The sequence below is a fragment of the Tetrao urogallus genome (assembly GCF_951394365.1).
Source record: "Tetrao urogallus genome assembly, chromosome: 7".
Taxonomy (NCBI): Eukaryota; Metazoa; Chordata; class Aves; order Galliformes; family Phasianidae; genus Tetrao; species Tetrao urogallus.
The window spans coordinates 3,606,670-3,626,087 of record NC_136820.1 but is presented as its reverse complement, the minus strand read 5'-3'; the positions used below and the strand labels follow the sequence as shown (position 1 = coordinate 3,626,087).

At 36.0% G+C, this 19,418-nt stretch overlaps 1 protein-coding gene across 4 annotated transcripts in view; it reads left to right on the top strand.

Moving 5' to 3' along the window:
• LRRFIP2 (LRR binding FLII interacting protein 2) overlaps positions 1-17,710 on the top strand; it is a gene marked incomplete at both ends in the record, with an annotated part of 39,528 nt that extends 21,818 nt beyond the window's left edge. For all 4 annotated transcript variants that reach the window (XM_079538590.1, XM_079538589.1, XM_079538588.1 and 1 more), the window contains 13 exons: positions 789-833; positions 1,534-1,638; positions 1,911-1,982; positions 6,498-6,668; positions 7,175-7,267; positions 9,033-9,125; positions 12,749-12,850; positions 13,100-13,232; positions 14,144-14,193; positions 15,103-15,223; positions 15,807-15,886; positions 16,783-16,887; positions 17,600-17,710. In XM_079538590.1, coding sequence (XP_079394716.1) covers positions 789-833; positions 1,534-1,638; positions 1,911-1,982; positions 6,498-6,668; positions 7,175-7,267; positions 9,033-9,125; positions 12,749-12,850; positions 13,100-13,232; positions 14,144-14,193; positions 15,103-15,223; positions 15,807-15,886; positions 16,783-16,887; positions 17,600-17,710 — 1,281 coding nt within the window. The remainder of the gene's footprint in view (positions 1-788; positions 834-1,533; positions 1,639-1,910; positions 1,983-6,497; positions 6,669-7,174; positions 7,268-9,032; positions 9,126-12,748; positions 12,851-13,099; positions 13,233-14,143; positions 14,194-15,102; positions 15,224-15,806; positions 15,887-16,782; positions 16,888-17,599) is intronic.
• Between the last annotated feature and the right edge of the window lie 1,708 nt (positions 17,711-19,418).

Below are 19,418 nucleotides of genomic sequence, written 5' to 3'. Positions count from 1 at the left end.
TAAAGGAACATTTGTTTGTACTGTGATGATAGCAAACTTCCAAATCTGTTGTCACTGGGCTGGGAGCAAAGCGGGCGGTTTTGGAGAAACCAGCTTTTGAAGAGGTCATGCTTTTAAAAAGTACTCATCTGTGTGTTAATTTCCCTGCAATGTTGGAACTATGGAAGTCTACAGTGCAAGTCTGGATTACCAAAGGATCTGAAATAAAAAGTTGGGATGGAGGTGAAGTGGAGGAGATGTTTGTTTGCTCAGGCTCCAGTCCAAAAAAAAAAAAAGAATTAAAGTTATTTAATAATTCAGAGCTTTCACTTGTGTGTGTTCTTGTCCTTATGTAACTTCTGGTTTTACTGAAGAGTTAGAGGTAGCAAATGTGTTTTCTAATAACTAGACCATTCACACTGGTGTCACTGATTGTCTGAAGTGCACTTGCATGAATCTTTGTTATGCCACCGAGTGCTGCAGTCACTACTGTGCTCAAATTTGAAGTAATGGAACTTGTTTTGCTCGGTACTTTATTCTAAGCAATGACTCTTTGGAAAACTTTGTAAAGGGTTTCTGGGTTTTTCTTTACAAGCATTCATTTATTTTGCAGTTAAGGTAAAACTACATTTTGAGGCTGTATTTTTTTTTTTTTTCATGCGTTTTGATCTGTGTTAACTTCTGATGTTTCTTCTTCATTTCACTTTTTGTTCTCAAATATTTTTCAGTATCTTTGGATAGAATAGTGTTTTTTAGTAGTCCTTTGTAGCAAAAGGTGTATTGTAACCAGTTTTCCTTCTCTTTTTCAGCTGGAAGAAAAGAGCGAAAAATCACATTCAGAAATTTTTTCAAGGGTAAGAATCTTTGAATTAAAATTTTTGATTGTTGGTATTCATCCATCAGTTTAAAAACATTAACATTTTTCCAAAAGTAGAAATACGTGCTTTCTTTGTGGAGTGTATTTTAGTAATTTTAAGAACTTCCAAAGAAATAATTTTGGACATATTGCTTCTACTGAAAACAATGCGTTGCATCTTATTCTCAAAGGAAATAACGTTATTCTTTAATATCCTTTTAAGAAGTATCGAGTTCTTGTAGAATTCATTTTCTGGGTAAAACATTCACCAGGAAAGGTTGCATTTTAAGAGGCTAAGACTTGAAAAACACAGATGTTGGATCCCATTGGAGAATTCTGAATGCTGTGTGACAGAGAAGTTCTAGAAGTGTTTTTTGGCACTAACAGCTCCTTATGGACATCGCCTGAAGAGACAATTGGAAATAAACTTGAAATGTCACGATAACTGATATGTTTTCTATTTCTTTCTGTTCTGCTACATACTGTTCTTTAAGCTTCTCATAAATCAGATGACTGTAAACAGAAACCAACATCTCATCAAGAAGTGACATAAGTGCTGGAAAACATTTGGTGGAAAATAATCCTATGAAAAAGTAAAGATGAGAGAAAAGTGCTTGATGGTTATGAAGTAATTTATAAAGACTAAAGTCAAGTATACCACTATGTCATACCTGATGCAATGTTTTCCCTTCTTTAAGCCGTCGTCTCGCAATTCAATTCCTCTGAGTGGCAACTCATCTAGGAGAGGAAGTGGAGATACAAGCAGTTTATTGGATCCTGATGCCTCCCTCAGTGAATTACGGGTAAACTGCATTGTTGGAGAATTTGGATCTAGCTTAAAATGGTATTGGTGGTTGGGAGGAATGCTTTTTACTTCTGGTTTCATAGTAGTAAGAAAATGCTATGAGGGTTTAATTTTCAATCAGGGGAAAAATGTATATTTTGTACTGATCGGTATTTATGTTGCTGGTAGTTTATTTTAGTGGAACTTGTTTATGTCAAATCTTACGATCTTTCAACTACAAATGTATTTCCCCATACTTCTTATGCAATGGTTCATTCCTATGTCCTGCAGGATATCTATGATCTTAAGGACCAGATACACGATGTAGAGGGGAGATACATGCAGGGACTTAAAGAACTGAAGGTATTAGGGCTTCTCCCATGCATGCATTCTGTATGGGTATTTTGGGGTAATGGAGATCTCACTGGTTCCACTAACTGTATAAAGCTTTACTAACAAGTTCTTAAATTTCTTCAAAGCATGTACCTAACTTTTAATGCATAGAGAGCATCAGATTTTGTCATTTGGATAAAATATTAAGATCTGCTCGTTGTACATTTCAAATCATTATTTGGTTTACGTTAACATTATTTTAACTTTCACGTTTTAGTGAATGTTTTGTGATAAGGTTTTAAGAGGTTTAATATACTTTTTCAGTGCTTTGTTAGCAAATAAATAGATATTCAAAGTAGCTGCTATATGTCAGATGAGGAAGAAAGAAATAAGATACAGTTATGATGAGTAACTTAATTACTCTTCTAATTTCCAGGGAATTTTATAAAGTAAAACTGAAGTAATGCTTTTGAAATATGGACATGTAGGCAGGCATGTTGCTTGCAGGAGGAGATTGTTTTGTTTGGATCATTTGTAGACTGCAGTTATGAAATATAATGATTTGATTGTATTGGTTTGCACTTCCAGTTATATTCTTCTTAAATCATAGACTGATATTTTCAGTATTGGGTTAATGAGATTTGTCTGTATTTTGGCTTGCTTAAATTAATATGCTTTTCTTTTGTAAATTTTCCACAATTAACAGTTTGCAGTTAATCTAAAGTATGATTGGTCTCTCTTCTGCACTGAAGGAAAACTAAATATAACAAATCAGGCAACTTACAGTATCTTTTCCAGGATTTGTTCTCTTTCCTGCTATCTAGTTGTGAGTGGCTTTGTATAAAATATAGAGCTCTTAACATACTTGTTTTACATCCATATAGAGGAAGAATTCAATGGCTGCTTCTTGCTGCTAGACAATATAATGTTGGCATTTAACAGCCTCCTTTTATTTTCTTGGTTTAACAATGTGGTAGACATTCTAGCAAAGAGAAAATATGTAATTAGAGCTGTTCAAGGTAGCAAAAATGTTCTTTAGAGGATAATAACCTTCTTTTGATATGATAGGATTAGAGCAATTAAAGCCTCTATTTTAACTATATTTGCTATATGACTATTAAAAAGATTTCAAAGGGTGTCAGAGTTGGTATGAAGCTGATTTATTTTTTTTAATAGTGTTAAACTTTGCATTTTCAAAGCTTTCCTCAACAGACTTGAAGAATTGCTAGATTGTTAGACTCATCTGTGATTGTACTAACTTTGAGATTGCATTATATTTTCAGAGTAGGACTTCCTCTTACATTTCTGCATGTTTACCAGCATGCCAAGGCAGTTGTTCTGTCATTACTTAGCACTCTTATTTGTGTGTTGTCTGTTAGAGTTGCTGAAGAGCACAGGTGTACAGTAGGCACTAAGATCTTTGACCGATGATTGACTTTAAAGATGGTACAAAATGTATTCCATTTTTTTAAATTATTATTATTAATGGTATAAAATATATTAAGTTAATTTAGAGAAGTTCTTTCAGGAACCCTTCTTTCTAGTTAGGAATGCACTGCCTTCTCAACTGCTGGTGTTTTCTTTCGTTTAACAAGGGCTACAAGGGTACCTGCTTCTACTTCTTGTGTTTTTCCAGTGCCTGGTAACTGTGATCTGTAGGCCCACTTCCCCCATATCTCTGTAGTTGCCTATCTCTCTTGCTACAAAAAGGTTTTCTTTTTCCACTTGGCTACAAATTTGGGTGTCAGCACAGTCAACAGTATTGTAAGTACTTTTGATTTAGTCAGTTTTTCACGTTTTTTAATGTCTCAGTTTGCCTCTGTTTTGCTAAGTCTTTCTGTATTCTCTTGCAACAGCTAGAAAAGGAATCACTTTCCTTTCCTCAGCATTTTTTTCTAATGCATTTTATGGAGCTCTGTCTTGATGTCTGCTTTGTTTAGTCTTTTGGTTCAAGCTCCAGAGGCTTATTTGCACAGCCCTTTGGCTTTGCCCATAGAATTATTGGTGGTATTTCTTCTTAGTTACAGGTTATGTACAGAGTTTTATCTATTTTCATTCCAGCCCATTTCCACTGCTTCATCCTCAGGCATCCTACTGCCTCATCCAGGTCTTTCAGAAACTCTTCCAAATCCTTATTACTTCTTGCAAAACTGGGATATTACTGAAAATGCATGTAGTTCTTGCACCATAGGGAAGATGACGCTTTACAAAAATAAATAATGGTATCAATAATTGCACGAAATGGAGCTATGGTAACTTAAGCTAGAGGAGAACATAGCATGAAAATTGGATACTTATGAATATTTTTCCAATGCTAAGAGGAAAAAAAAGTATTTTGTCATGCAGTTGGTTTAATCTCAAAAGCTTCTCAGGTGTTTTGTGTTTAAAAAGCGTTTAATCACTTTTTAGACAGAGTTAACAGTCTGCTGCATAGGTAGATTTTGCTGCAAGTGTCCATACCTAATCCAGAATATCTGCTATATCCTGAAGTTATCCTTGCAGAGCCTACCAGCACAAAAGGGCAGGTGTAGCACCTAGGGACGACAGGGTGGCGAGATGATGGGTTAACGGTTGGACCAAATGCTCTTAGCAGTCCTTCCAAGTTTAGTGGTTCTGTGAGTTAGTCTTCTCTTACACAAAGGAACTATTCTAGAGATGTCTTAGTAAGATTAACTTTTTCGATTGGCCAGGGTCTTCTAAGCTTATCTCCTTTCTTGGAAACAATTGCCACTCTTCTGTCTCAATATCAGTTTTATTCCTCTTCCATAAATGCAGATTTTTTTTTTGCATTAACTTGATGATTAATTGCATTTTAATTTGATCTTCTAAGCTCCAAACAAGTCTTTTTTTTTTTTTTTTTTCCTCTCTATTTTTTAAGGCAGCTAGGCATCTGTTTTGCAATCACTGTTTGCTCTTTTCTTAGTTCTTGTTGATGGCTAGTGTTCTGGAGCGCATGGATGAAATAAGGGGAATGTGGACTTGTTAAGATGGGGCATGGGTTCATTTTATTGATGTTTTCAGCTGCCTGAAAGGAGTTGTAGAAAAAAACAGAACAGATTCCATACAGAGGCAAGCAGCGGTAGGGCAAGATGCAACAGACAAAAATTGTGTTGTAGCAAGAGAAATGCCAATTTGATTTCAAGAGTTTTCACAAGGAAGATAGTCAAACACGAGAACAAGTTACCCAGCCTTGTTGTGCACTCTGCATCCCTAGAGATAAGTCCAAAATAAACTGCAGAGAGCTCCAATCAGCATGATCTTGGCCCAGCTTTAACTGGGAGGTTAGGCCAGATGGCATACAGGGACCTCTGCCAACATACATTACTGTATGATGCCACTCAAGACACTCACAAAAATGAACAATAGTAGGCATTTTTCTCTGGTGTTTTTGTTGTTGCTTTTGTTAAATCTGTTAAATATAGAAGGACTTTATCATCTGCCTTTTATGACTCCTATTATTTTCCTTTTCCTTCCAAATGGAATTCTTCTTTAAAAGTGTTGGAAAGCTTTACTGTCTCTTGATGTTTTGCTTTACCAATAACTACAGAATTTGTCATGATTACGTAATCACATTTTTAAATCTAAAACTTGAATTATCTGAATGCACTTCGAAGGGGTCTTTATATTTTCATTATTTGCTTATATCTCAGCCTGAATCTTCTTTGCTGTTTGTTATTTTCTATCTCCTGGATGATAACAATATCTTTCTCAATACTCCCTATGTTGTGGAGTCTAATCTGACCTGCAGTCTATCTGGATGTCTCTGGAATTATTTCTTCTGGAGTTTTTGAGATACTAGATTTCTCAGCATGAAATTCTCAAATTCAGTGTATTGAATTGATAGGCATGAATTTATATAATCATGATAGAAAAATAAAAGAGAAAATATGCACTTTAAGGACAGCTTCCTAAAAATGAAGGTTTGTTGTAACATGGATAAATAATTACACATGTTATGATGTTATGATACCTATGCATGATTTTGTATTTCTTAGAAAATTTTCTCTATTCTACTCCTTAAAAATAGGAAGATAAAACAGTTTAAGCCAAAATAATCATAATTACTAGAAAGATTTGTCTACCTTTCAATTTTGAATCTAGATTATAAAGCCCTTCTTATATAATGAGAATAAAATTAAAGCTGCTCTGAGAGATTTTTCTGTAAACGTTTACAGTCATTTGTCTGAGTTCTTTCAGATTTGTTGCTGTGTTCTGACATGTTTTCCTTTGCATGCACTGAATATGAAGTAAATAATATGCTGATAGTACTTTGTTCCTGTACGTTATGAAGGTTGCAAAGCAGAAAGTGTCAAGTGGAATACTACCCTGTAATTTTGTTACTTGTGTTATGATAATTTTCTCTATTGCTTTCTACAACATAATATGAATAATGGAAATTGAGCTTGATATCCATAAAGTTGTCACGGAAAAAATAGATCAGAAACAAAAGTAGTCGCGGAGTTTGACTGTGTAACAGTTAACACTTCAATTTTTATTATTAAAGCAATTAATAAAAAAGACAAATGTAACCCTTTCTACCCATAGGATTCGCTCTCTGAAGTTGAAGAGAAGTACAAGAAAGCTATGGTTTCCAATGCTCAACTAGACAATGAGAAAAACAACTTGGTGTACCAAGTGGATACTCTAAAGGATGTCATTGAGGAGAAAGAAGAGCAAATAGCAGAGTACCACAGGGAAAATGAAGAGAAGTCAAAGGTACTGATTTTTGAGGGCTTTATCTTCCCCCTCCCCCCACTCTACAAAGATAGTTCATAGGAAGCTCCAACTTCTCAGTAAGAAGCAGTCAAAGACCTCTGTATTAAGAGAAGAATCCATCCAAATACTAAAGCAAAATATTCATTTGAACTGAATAGGATGAGTTTGGTCAAACTTTCTTGGAAACAGAAAATCTGTGGCAGTTTTTTTTCCAAGCAATACATAGATAGACTAGGTATCATTGATATTATGCATAAACCTTTATGGAGTCTTTTGTCTCCATTCCCTATCTTATTAAATGAATTTTCTGTATAGTAAGTATCTGGGGAACTTACCTAAAATTTAATCTGTGGTTTTTAGACTTTACATAGTTAGAATTTCTTAAGTTATTACAGGGGTTTCTCAGATATTGTCATGTTAAGATAGACTAGTAACTTGTTTAACTTAAATATATTTAAAATGCATGTCCAATCACAAATCAATAAAAGTCATTTAATTCCATACAGGAATTGGAAAGACAGAAACACACGTGCAGTGTTCTGCAGCACAAGCTGGATGAACTTAAAGAGGGCCTGCGACAAAGAGATGAATTGATAGAGGTATGTTGATGTGTGGTAATGATGCATGATAGAACTTGTACAAATAAAATCAGTGCAAGATTTGAACAGGAGCAGTCATCACACACAAAATTAGCTAAAATATTAATTCCCATTTTTATTAAAGAATTTATCTTGTTTTAGAGAATAGAATTTAAGCTGATCAGTCTGTTAGCTCATAAAGTTAAGAATGTCGCTGAAAGATTTGCATGTATGCTACGTATTAGAAAATCCTTTGTTTGGTAACTATGATTCTCACGTGAATGTGCCTTGTGCCTTTACTTTCTTCTGAGAACAGAGATAATGTTGTATGACCAAAATCTCATCCCACAACCAGAAGTTCTGAAGCGTGGATAGTACAAATTATCTTTTTATTATTATTTAGACAAATTATTCTTCTTTGCTTTTTCCCAAAATTTCCATTTCAGCTGTTTCTGATTTTTTGTGACCATCAGCCACTGGAGTTTTCAGTACTGAGTGTTTGCTTGCTTTGCAGTCAAGCATAAATACAGCAACAGTTGTCAGTGTTACTGGGTCATAACCATGTTGCTGTTTTTTTCTTTTGTAGTGTAGTGCTATATTTGAAATACACTGATTAAAATATCTGAAAGTAGTCAGCAAGCACGCTTCACTTCCTGGATGCTTGATTCAAACGTTCTTCTTTTATGCTTTCAAGAGAGTTTTCTATGTGTTAAACACTAGCAAAATCACTTGCCAAGGGAAGTGTGTAAAAAGCACTAAAGCGTTTTTTCCCAGTTGAACATAACTAGTTCCTATATAGCCATAATTCCATACATATCATCATACTGTCCTTGTCAGCTAACTTTTCAGTATCAGCTGGTAATTAATCTTCTGCAATAGTTTAACTTCTCCTATTGTCATGTCCTGTACATTTACTATATTTCTAAATTTCTTTGCTGAACAGTGTTGGATATTGCAACTTGTCCATGTACTGTGATACTTCCTACTGCTTTTGACTAATGTTGCAATGCTTTGAAGCTAGATTACATGAAGAAGATATGTAATACTCTCCTCAGCAGTTAATTCTAGATTTTTTTGTTGTTGTTAATGGTCAGCATCTAGCAAGCACCAATTTAAATTTTAAATTTATGGGCTAAAAGCCAGCTCTGTGTTTATTTAATGAAGTATTTATTTTGCCACCAGTGGTAGACAAATTATTGAATACAAGTGCAGGCTGAAAATCTATTAAAGTTTCTTGCAGTAGTACTATCTTACATAATTAGTTTGCTCTGTGGCAGTAACCTTCCAAATGTATTTATTTCATTATGTGTTCTCTCAGGTCTTACTCCATGAACAAGGTTGTTTCTAGTTAACAGATTGCGTATCTGGGGAGGGGTTGGGGGAAGCTAGCAGGTGGGGTAGAACGTTGACTTCCAAACAGTGCTTAAAGGTGTCTGGAAACTACCACCTAATAATTGTTTGTCTGAAGAAAGCATGCTATCTCCAAACTGCAGTGGGAACTCTTGAAGAACAGTAGTGCTAGCTGTACAAAATTCTGCCCTTGACATGAAGAAATGGAATAAAACTTCAGTTTTAGTAAAACTACAGTTCTTTTGCATGAATTCAAATGAAAAATATTATACAATGCTTAGTCACACTCGTTTTCTTTAACCTCATGTTCATATACTCTTTGGTTGGCTTTTATTGCTTTATTTCCTTTACCTTCAAATGTGAATTTTTGTTGTTTTTTTCCTCATTTCTTACTTGTCTTTCCTCTTTTATTCTTCCCTTATACTATTTACTACAGGAGAATCAACGCATGCAGCAGCATATAGATTCCATAACCAAAGAGGTGTTTGATCTCCAGGAGACAATTAATTGGAAAGATAAAAAAATAGGGGTAGGAAACAAATACGGGGGCAGAATTGTTCTTTTAAGTAGACTAATTCCCCTCCTCCTCCCAAGGAATGCTGTGTACTCCAAAGAAATGAAGGCCACTCCCAATTTAAATATTTAAGATGTTTTGCAGTCATCTTGTTTGAGAGAGAGAATTAGCTCCACTTTCTTTACTTGCATAATGGTGAATAATATTAATATATAAAAAAAATGGAATTAACTGTTATGCACAATTTTTTTTCTTTCAGAACATTTTTAACCTGTAGTCAAGACTTGTAAAAGTCACGGTTAGCATATCCTTAACAGATATAAGAATTGTTTCTTTACACTGATCCACAGATACGTGGCACTGATAGAGTTTTACACAGAATTGAAATAACTTTTAACGCTTTTAGTGTTTATGAAGGTAAACTAAATTTTTCAAAACCTGAACAGAGGTCAACCTTTGCTAGTGATTTGGCTGCTACCTTTATTGCTGTCTTAGAAATTTGCCTAAGAATCAGTGGATTTTTAATTGGTCTGCTTTCCACTACTTGGAATAGTGGAAAACCTGGGGAGCTGCAGGTGCTAGGGGTTCAAATGCAGAGAAGTCTCAGTGAATACCTGTTAAGCTTGTAGTTAGCATACCTAGTGCTAAGATATGCGTGCAGACTTGAGTTGAATTCTTCAGCCACACATGCAGGTTTCTGTATTGCATTCTTGATCCTTCTAGGTCTTTACTTTGGATACAGTACTGAACCAGGCTGACTGGTACCAAGAGACTGAGAGCTGAAATTGAAACATTGGCTGTATCAGCTCTTTTGAGGAGTATTTATGGGGTTCCTGTGTAGTAGGAAAGGTGGTACAGCAAGAACAGAGTCATGTATTTGTTTCACAGCTGATACAGTTCAGGCAGGGCTTGTCAGCTTTGTTTCTGGGCAGTCACAGTGGAAAAGCTACCTCAGAACCAGGCTGACCCTAAAAAATAACTGCATGGCCTGAACTTGTGGCTGTTCTGGTCTACAAGTGAATTGCCCAGCGGTCAGAGGGAGTTAACTGTGGGTAGTCTTCAGAAGGGAAGTGTCTTTTAGCAACTTCAGGGTTTTTTCTATCAAACTAATTTTACACCAGGATTTTGACTTATTCACATTTCTTTGAATATTAATGTATTTGCTGAAGCTCAAGTCAGTGTGAAAAGTGAAAAGTTATCTTTAGCTTGCAGTGCCCAGATTTATTTAAAAAATATATACAACCTTCTTCCTTCATGTCAGTTTTATTGTTTCATTCCTTCAAACTATGCTGCTACATTCTCCTCCATCAGAAAAATAGTATTTCAACTTCCATAGTTGTTGTTTTTTTCTGGGTACACTCCAGGAAGCTTATTTTAATTCTGTATTAACTGATCATATGTCTTCCATATTTACTCTTCATCACTTCTGTGTACCAGACTGTCTCAGTTTCTGATTTTTTTTTCTTTCCAATACCTCACCACAGTTAATGCAGAAGCTATTATATATTATATATCTAACATTCAAAGAAATAAAAGCTGCCTGGACAATAATTTTTCCTTTAGTTACTGCAGATAGTCACAAAGTCAAAAGCTAAAAAATTTTCCTCACAGTTTGTGTTCTCATCTCAAACTTAAAATCTCCTACTTCTTGAAATGTAACAATGCCACTGTCTTTTTTTCTCACATTACCTAAAATGTTTAGGTAATTTTCTAAGCTCTCAGTTTTTGTCTTTCTCCTCAGTACTGAGTTACATTGCTAATTTTACTCTCTTCCAGCTTCTGAATTTCTGAAGCTTTGCAAAGGAAGTAGTTTGACTTAGAATTATAACCTACCTCTAAAATGTTTGCAAGACTGGTACCTCAGAGGAAGGAAGAAGGGCAAGCCTAACAAAGATAGCATGACTTGTTTTACCCAAGTCTCCTTATATTATCCTGTTTCTACAAAGCAATCAAAATTTGTAGTTGCACCTTGTTATAATATGGTCAATTTGAGGACATTGAACAAAACTTTTAGGTTAGATTATTACTGAAAGGTACAGCTGTTGTAGTCTAGTACGTGTGTGACCAATTTGAAATTAGCAGTGATGCATCTGAGTTTGGTATAGATTTCATGGTTTTTGGAATATTTAATAATAAACACCCTGGACAAATATGCTCTTTATCAGGCAGTCAGATTTTAATCCCGTTGGTATGTCAAAACATGCTTGTAGAGTTCAATTTGTTGTTATTATTACTATTTAAATTTTAATTTTCCTATGAGAAGAATTGCAATAGTACAATATCTAGTGTGAAATCCATGTCATATCATAACCCTCAGGCATACAAAAACTAGCAGTTTTACTAAGATTTTTCAGTTTTGAGTAGTTATTAACAATCTCTCTGTAGGTATAAGAACGTGGTTACAGCTATTTCCTGCTTGCCAGCACTTTTATGTGTTGGGAGAAAATAGGAAGGGTGTTCTAGTAAGGCCAGCAGCATCACAGGGCACTGCCAAGAGCACAGGTTCTGCATCTACAGTGTGACTTTAGGCCTCTGTGCCCACCCTTGTGGGTGAACATAGAACACTCACCCCCCACGCCACCCCTGTATGCTTCAGAAATGGCAGTCATCTTTAAGTGGAACACAAAACAATGTACTGATTAAGGATCTTCACACTGATGTTGTTACAAAGATGTAGTATGGGTCTGGAAATGAAAGGACATCTTAAATTTTACATTTTAATTGTTTCGTGCTAATTATTAAAGTTCAGCATACTGCAATCACGTGGAGCAATTACAAGCAATACAGTGGTATTCACCTTCATTTCTTTCTTGTTATCATTCCTTCCTAAAAGCATGATGCCAGGTGCAGCTAAATAACTTTCTTAGGAAAGCTTGTGCATGTTTTTGCAGTTGCTCTGTAGTCAGGATCATTTGTAATGCATGCAATATTGAGCTTGAATGGAATACTGGGATCCTGCCCAGTCAAGGGAAAATGTCTGATTAACTGCCAAGTAACAGAGCTGCATTTTAGTTCGGTAGGCAAACCCATCTATGTCCATACGTTGTGCTTTTAGCTGTGATCCTTTCTCCTGCTGGAATAGTACTGCTAGTGCTTGTTTCTGCTTTCCTGTGGAAGTGATTACTTTGCTTATAGTAAAAGGTGCTTGGTAGAAATAACCTAGACTTCTAAGTGGATGGCAGTGGTTCAGTGAGGTAAGATTTCTACTTCCATACTTTAGAACTTACAGAAATTTATCTCAATGAGTGTGATGCTTGGAGATCTTTTGACAATTGAGTTCCAGCAAATTTTATATCTGGCCATGTTAAGAAGAATGAAGAATGACTTGCTCTTCTGGTGCTTTGTTTAGATTATCACAATCTATCAAAACCAGAATATTCTAAAAAATTCTATAATAGAAATTAACTAAGACCCCTCTGGGACAAAATTTGTCATGAGAAACATGGCAGTAAGGCTAGATGTTTGACTTGCAAAATGTAGTTGTTAGATGTTAGACACAGATGCATTTTACATACATAAAATACCCCTTTTAATTTCTTTTATTAAGCTTTTTGTACTTATGTTTAGAAAATCTTTCTGCTGTCTGTCATCTTTTTTTCTCTATGCCATTCTTTTTCTTGCTATCTGCCTGAACCCAGGCCCTAGAAAGACAGAAAGATTACTTTGACTGCATTAAGAATGAGCGAGATGAGCTCAGAGAGGAGTTGGCTGACCTGAAGGAAACAATGAAGAGAGGAGAGGTATGTTGGTAGTAGCTGTATGATGGTGTCAGAAATCCAGCAACGGGGCATGAAATCAAGGCTGGTGAAAAGGAGGAAGAATGGTTACTGTTCTTGTGCAGCCTGATACATGACCTTGGGGTAGGTCGGATGGAGCGTTTCATTGTAACTGTTTCAATCTCTTCAAGAAGGCTTTTCAAAAAGATTTCTGTACGGTTGCAGTTTAGCAGTGGTCTCCTCTGAGCACCAATTTCTCTTTTGTACTTTCAGAAACATGGGTTAGTGATAATCCCAGATGGCACACCAAATGGTGATATCAACCATGAGTCTGCAGTTGGTGCAATAACAGTTGTATCGCAGGAAGCTGCTCAAGTCTTGGAATCTGCAGGAGAAGGGCCGCTAGGTAAAAATATCCAAAAATAAGTAAGAGTTTATGAGGTCTGCTTGCTTTCCGTTCACAATCCACGAGTTTTAACAACAATCAAAGATAACATATGTTTTTTTTTCTTTTTCCCAGGCCTTTATTTTTAGCTTCTTAGTTAATCTGTGTGTAGTCAATACCCTGTGAAACTGTTAGTTAACATGCAGATAAATTTCTCCGTACACTTGCATTATATTTGCACACGATGTATAATGATTAAGCATTGTTTAGATGGGGGCTGGGCTTGGTACGTGTTTGTATTGTGAAATACACACCTTTATGCTTTGTTACTGACAAGGTTATGCTTTCCTTGTAAACAACTATAATCATTACATTTCATTATCTGGCAGGGTATTTTGTAGCTATTACTGATCTCCTAGCTGATTGGAGATTTTGAAATGTTCCTCTGGGATCTTTCCCAAATAGTTTTCTGTGGTTTGAGAACAGCCACTATAAGACTTTCTACAAATGCATGCTTTCCACAAGCCTAGTGCTATACCTGAAGAGGTAGCAATCTTTAAGAATAAGGCAAGAAGAGTATGTGACTGGGAAAAAAACATGTTGGCTGCCTCTAGATTGAAACGAAACTGTGTTTTACTATTTAAAACCGGTCTTCACTTGACTACTTGGTTGTTAATTTACTTTGAAGAATTACTAAACTCAGAGCTCTTTGTTCTAGAGCTGTTACACTAATATATAAACAATTGGGTATTTTTTCATGTTACTGCTATTAACTGAAAAGCATTATGTTACTGCTAGGGAGATATCATGGTTTTGTTCTCCCAGTGCTGTTGGCTTTGTTTGAAGAATGTTTTACTTAGAAAACAAAAATTACAAGAAATAGATTCCTTACTTAATGATTCATCTTTTCTAATGGAACTCTCTTGTTTTAGATGTCCGGCTACGCAAGTTAGCTGGAGAAAAGGAAGAATTGCTGTCCCAGGTAAAACAACCTGTTATTTTCAGAAATGTACCTCTTGTGTATCCTTTACAGGATATTCATAAAGTAGCAGTAAACAGATGCAGGCACCTTTTGATTAGTCACCAATAGCTGAGCGCTCAAACGAAATAAGACCGAGTGTTTGACTTGTAAACTGTCTGACTGCCAGGAGTTATCAGCTCCTCTCACTCTGTTTCTAGCACTACAGAAGGAAAAAAAAAAAAAAAAGAGAGAGAGAGAAAACAAAAATTGTTCAGTACACATAGATTTCCTTCTGGTATTATCCAGGAGTACTGAATTCAGTGAAATGTAGCTCTCAGAAGCTCTAGCATCTTTCTGCCAAGCTGCTGAGCGGTGAAGTGTACAATTTCTTTAATCACTTCAGTTACTTAAACAGAAAGTTACTGGTACCAAAGTAGCTGTGTTTTAATGTAGTTTCAGTATTGAGGAGAGAGCTCAAGAAAACATATGTCCAGTGAGTGTTCATTAGGAATACTAGTTTCTATGCTTCTAGTTGAACGTATCATCAATATAAAAAAATATGAAGTGATGTTGCCAACATCTGTTTTTGCTGAGAATGTACCTGCATCTTATATGCATAAAAATACGTATAATTATAGCCGTGTAAGTGTAAAAATCAGTTAAAAGACTTTGTTTGTATCAGGAAGGGGATTTTGCAACTCCCATTGCAAAGGTGACATGCAGAGAGTCCTTACCTTGCAACAGTGGGGAAGTGGTTTCGTAGGCAGATGTCTGGGAATGGACTTCCTACCTCTCCTGCAAGGCTCTGCTATTTCCACTTGCAGAACTGTCTCAGCAAGTGGCATCTTGGTACTATTTGGCCTCACTGAATGTTTACATGTACTGCTACTGAATGTTTGTGTTTTTCACAAAGCGGAACTTGTGTTTCAGGTTAGAAAACTGAAGATGCAATTGGAAGAAGAAAGGCAGAAATACTCTAAAAGTGATGGCATGAATCCAGATACAGTAGGCTTAGAGAATGGTTCTGACTTGCAGCTAATTGAAATGCAGAGTACGTATACAGTTACTATTCAGAGGTATTCTTACTGGGGAGATGAAGCTGGCTACCTTTTCCTGTGTTGTTCCGCAGGGTAGTACTGGGAGCAGATACATCATGGAGTAGGTATTTTTGCCTTGGTATGACTCCTTGCAGGAAATTTCTCACTGTGTAATAACTTTTAAAAATATGTATTATTTACTTGGTTCTCAGTTAACAGTCTTGCCTAGAATGAGTGTCGATACTTGAACAAATGTGTTTTTTAGCTTTTAGAATTTCACCTGCATTGCTTTTGTTAAAATGTCCCGATTATTTTGTGTTACACAGGAACTTATCTAAAAGATTTAACCATTCCCTAAAGCAAAATATGAGAAGTTACTAAAATATAGCTCAAAATTCACAACTGCTTCTTAGCAGCATTACACTCCTTTCCATTCCAAGCAAGTTATTCTTTTAGCTGAATATTTTGCTTGTTTAACAGATTGTCATATGCCTCAATATAAATAAAATGGGCTTTTTTAGTGAATTTGACTTAGAAGGAGTACTGATAGTACAGAGAACCACTCTGAGAAATGTATTCATGTCAATTTTTGTCTAGGAGATGCCAACAGACAAATTAGTGAATACAAGTTTAGACTTTCAAAAGCTGAACAAGACATAACCACCTTGGAACAAAATGTAAGTGCATCTTTCTTCAAATTTATTCATACCATTATGCTTTTTCTGCAAACTTTCACAATACTTTTTCTCAAGAAAACCTATGAAAACCTATAATTTGATTTACTATTTGTTCTTTAGTTTGCACAGAACAGTGTTACATTTGTACTTTCTTCCTACTTGCTGCAAGTAAATAGCTGTGCATAGTCTAACTCTATTTTATGTTTAAGTTGCACATTAATATACAGCAGAATGTAAAGAGGGACTGAATTCAGGAATTTTAGTCTATTAGCAAAGGGTGAGTAACAAGGTGGTATAATGCAGCATCTCTGCAGATCACTTGAAAATGTGAGTCAAAGTTGCACGACTGCACTCTCGTAGTCCATACTTTTCTGTTGAAATCTGTGCTTTGGCTTAGGATGTCTTGCATCATGTTATGACTCTTTCTTCTTTCTACTTTCATGTGTCTCTGCTTCTTAGCTTTCCAGGGTTAATATTAATCCCCATGTATTCCCCAATTCTTTATTTTACAGGTTCCTCTCTCTGCTTAGTTCAGTGTCTTTTCATATTATCTGAAATATTTCCATACTATGTTCCATTCTCTACTGTTTTCTGCATCCTTTGCCAGGAGACCAGCAGAGAAGGGAAGGAAGTTCTGCCTGCCATTTTGTTGCTTTTAGCTTTTTTTTTTTTGGTGGTAATAGTGGATTTTTTTTGTTTGTTTGTTTTTGTTTTGAACACTTTGAAGTTATGGCTGTAGCTGAGTACATTTAAACCTCCTCTTTCTCTACAGAGATGGGGTAATTCACAGGATGCCTTGTGTTAGTGTTCTTTTGGAAATGGAAGTACTGGTGGTAGGTGAGCTCAGAGTGGAACACCTTGGGTAATCATTCCTCTCGCCTTGTTTGGGTTTGCAGGTTGGACGGCTGGAGGGACAGGTTGCAAGGTATAAAAATGCAGCAGAAAATGCAGAAAAGGTGGAAGATGAACTCAAAGCTGAAAAGAGGAAGCTGCAGCGAGAGGTAATCAACTTGATTCACTTGTCTGGAACTGCACTGTCTTTTATGTCCAAGCTCTCTCTTTTTAGTAATCTTCTGTTACAGCTTTGAGTGTTTTCAGAAGGCCTCTGACTCTCACGTGCTACAGTTGTCCTCTGAATGCAGCACTGAAAGTAGTACTAAATATCATTCAATGCAGTATTGTCCTTGAAAGAGAGGATCTGAAGTTATATTTTCTTCTAAATGTGGTAACTTGGATATCTTAAGCTAATCCTTCCATAAATATTACTGAGGAGCCAACCTTCCCATAATCGAGTATCATCCTAGGAAGTTTCCATCACATACCTCACAAAAGCTGGAAAGAACATGTTTCCTTGGAGCTGCTGCACACAAGCTGCTGCTTGTGTGATGCCTGCTACCCATGGGAATATGTTCCCAGCAGCTAGTGACAGTAGTTGAGAGGACCTTATCTTTCAATAGCATGTAATGGGAAACTGGTGATGACAGTGTTTCATATTCAAATTGCTTACCCATTATTATGTTAATATTTAAGTTCTCATTCATCTGGCTGCAGTAATGATATGGCTACTCTTCAAGTATCAGCCTTAACTCACACAGTACTATTGTAAAGAATTTAATAGCTGTATTTCTGACTTTTATTTTCACTGTCAAGGCTTAAACACAGCAAAAACTCCAATTAAATTTGGTGGTGATAACTTTTGCTTTCGTTTTGTAGTTAAGAACAGCACTGGATAAGATAGAAGAGATGGAGATGACCAATAGCCACTTAATGAAACGGCTGGAGAAGATGAAGGCAAACAGGACTGCGCTTCTATCTCAACAGTGAAGTGGAAATTGAAAGTACAATGCACTGCTCCTTGAATAACTAGCCCCTAGCTCATTTTTTAAATACAGACTTTCATTGGCACACACTATGTGAACACAGAGTTGTTCAGTGGTGTTGTAGTTTCATAATTAAATGACGTACTTCTTTTTGTAACTTATGAGAAAATGAAATGTAGTTTGAATTCCTTTGTGAATAGCAGCAATTCTTCTGTAGCGTTTGATTCTAGAGTCAGAGCTGGAGCACAATGCTGTATGTTCAACCTGGTGATAGAAAACATTTTCACAGCTGTGGAATCAAGTTTACTCACGATCTCTTCTGGCTGCTTTAATGATGCTTGATGCTCAGAGACAACTGCATGAATTCAAGAAGACACTGTATTATAAACTTAACATACGTTTGCTCAAGACATCACACAGCACAAGTGCCTTTTATCTGGTGCAATTTAGACTTCATTCTTGAAATAACCGTTGAAATCAGATAACATTTTATTTTAAGATACATTTGGGGTGTTCACTGAACTTTATACATTTTGAAAATGCATTTTTGTAAAATATTTAAATTTATAAGAAAATAAATAGGGACTGTATATAAAAATCTGCTTTTTTTTTTTTTTTTTTTTTGCATGGGCACATGTGAGTTCTAGATAATTTTGTCAAATACTGGCCCTTGATGCTCTTAGTTTAAGAGTACAGATTTTCAGACTTTTGTTGTATTCCGTCAGTTTGTCATCTGCTGCTCAAGTGTGAACTGAAATTTTAGGGTGGGAGGAAGGGTTGGGGAATGTGGCTGAGGAGTTCATTAAATGGACACTTTACTGACCAAAAGCAGATGCTTCGTGTTTTCTTTGAAATGCTGAGGTTCCAACAGAATAAAGAAAGTCTTCACAGAACAGTGAATTTTGATCTTCGTATTCATAAAAAAGGTTTTTTTTACTTTTTAATCTAAAGGTTTTGAAGTAGGGAGTTTGGTTGGTTTTTTTCTGTTGTTTTTTTTTTTTTTCCTAGCCAGGTCTGCTACTTCATGATAATACCATCATCAAGTCAGTACAAGTTGTTTTGGAACTGTTTTGTCTGTAGCTTATTCTCTGTGTTCAGTGAAAGCTATTTAGAACTTCCACTCTTTTCAAGCTGGCACAAGGGCTGTGTTAACAAATATCACCAGCAGTGGGAGTTCTTAACTGCCTGACACACTGTTAGCCTGTGTTTGAGGCTAGCAAGGCCAAATGTTTGACTTGAGAGGAATCGTTCTTTTGGATTCACATCAGATACTTTCCTGTTGCAAATGGTTGCCTGTCAGTATTTCTCAAACCAAAATATATATTTACAATCCAGAGCATTTGTGCTTCTGTCTTTATGGGAGCTTATTTTAAAAGGAACTGCCGTCTTTACACAGGACAAGTGAGCGTACTTTCTTTTTCCTTGGATGCTTTAATGTCTCTTGGGCATTAAAAACAAATGCTTTCTGTGTTGAGAAACATCCCTTAAGTAGCAGATCTCCCTAGAGCTGCTCGTTTATAGTAGTACTGTAGTTTGGTGATCATATAAATCATGCTCTTTGCTGTTAACTCTGCTTTCATATTGTGTACTTTCTATTGGTCTTGTTTTTGTAGCATGTATTCTGGAGATTGAGATACTTCTGGGGGTTCTGAGTGTGTTCACAAGTATGAATCACACAATTTCAGGGTTTGGAAGGGACCTACTGTGCACTG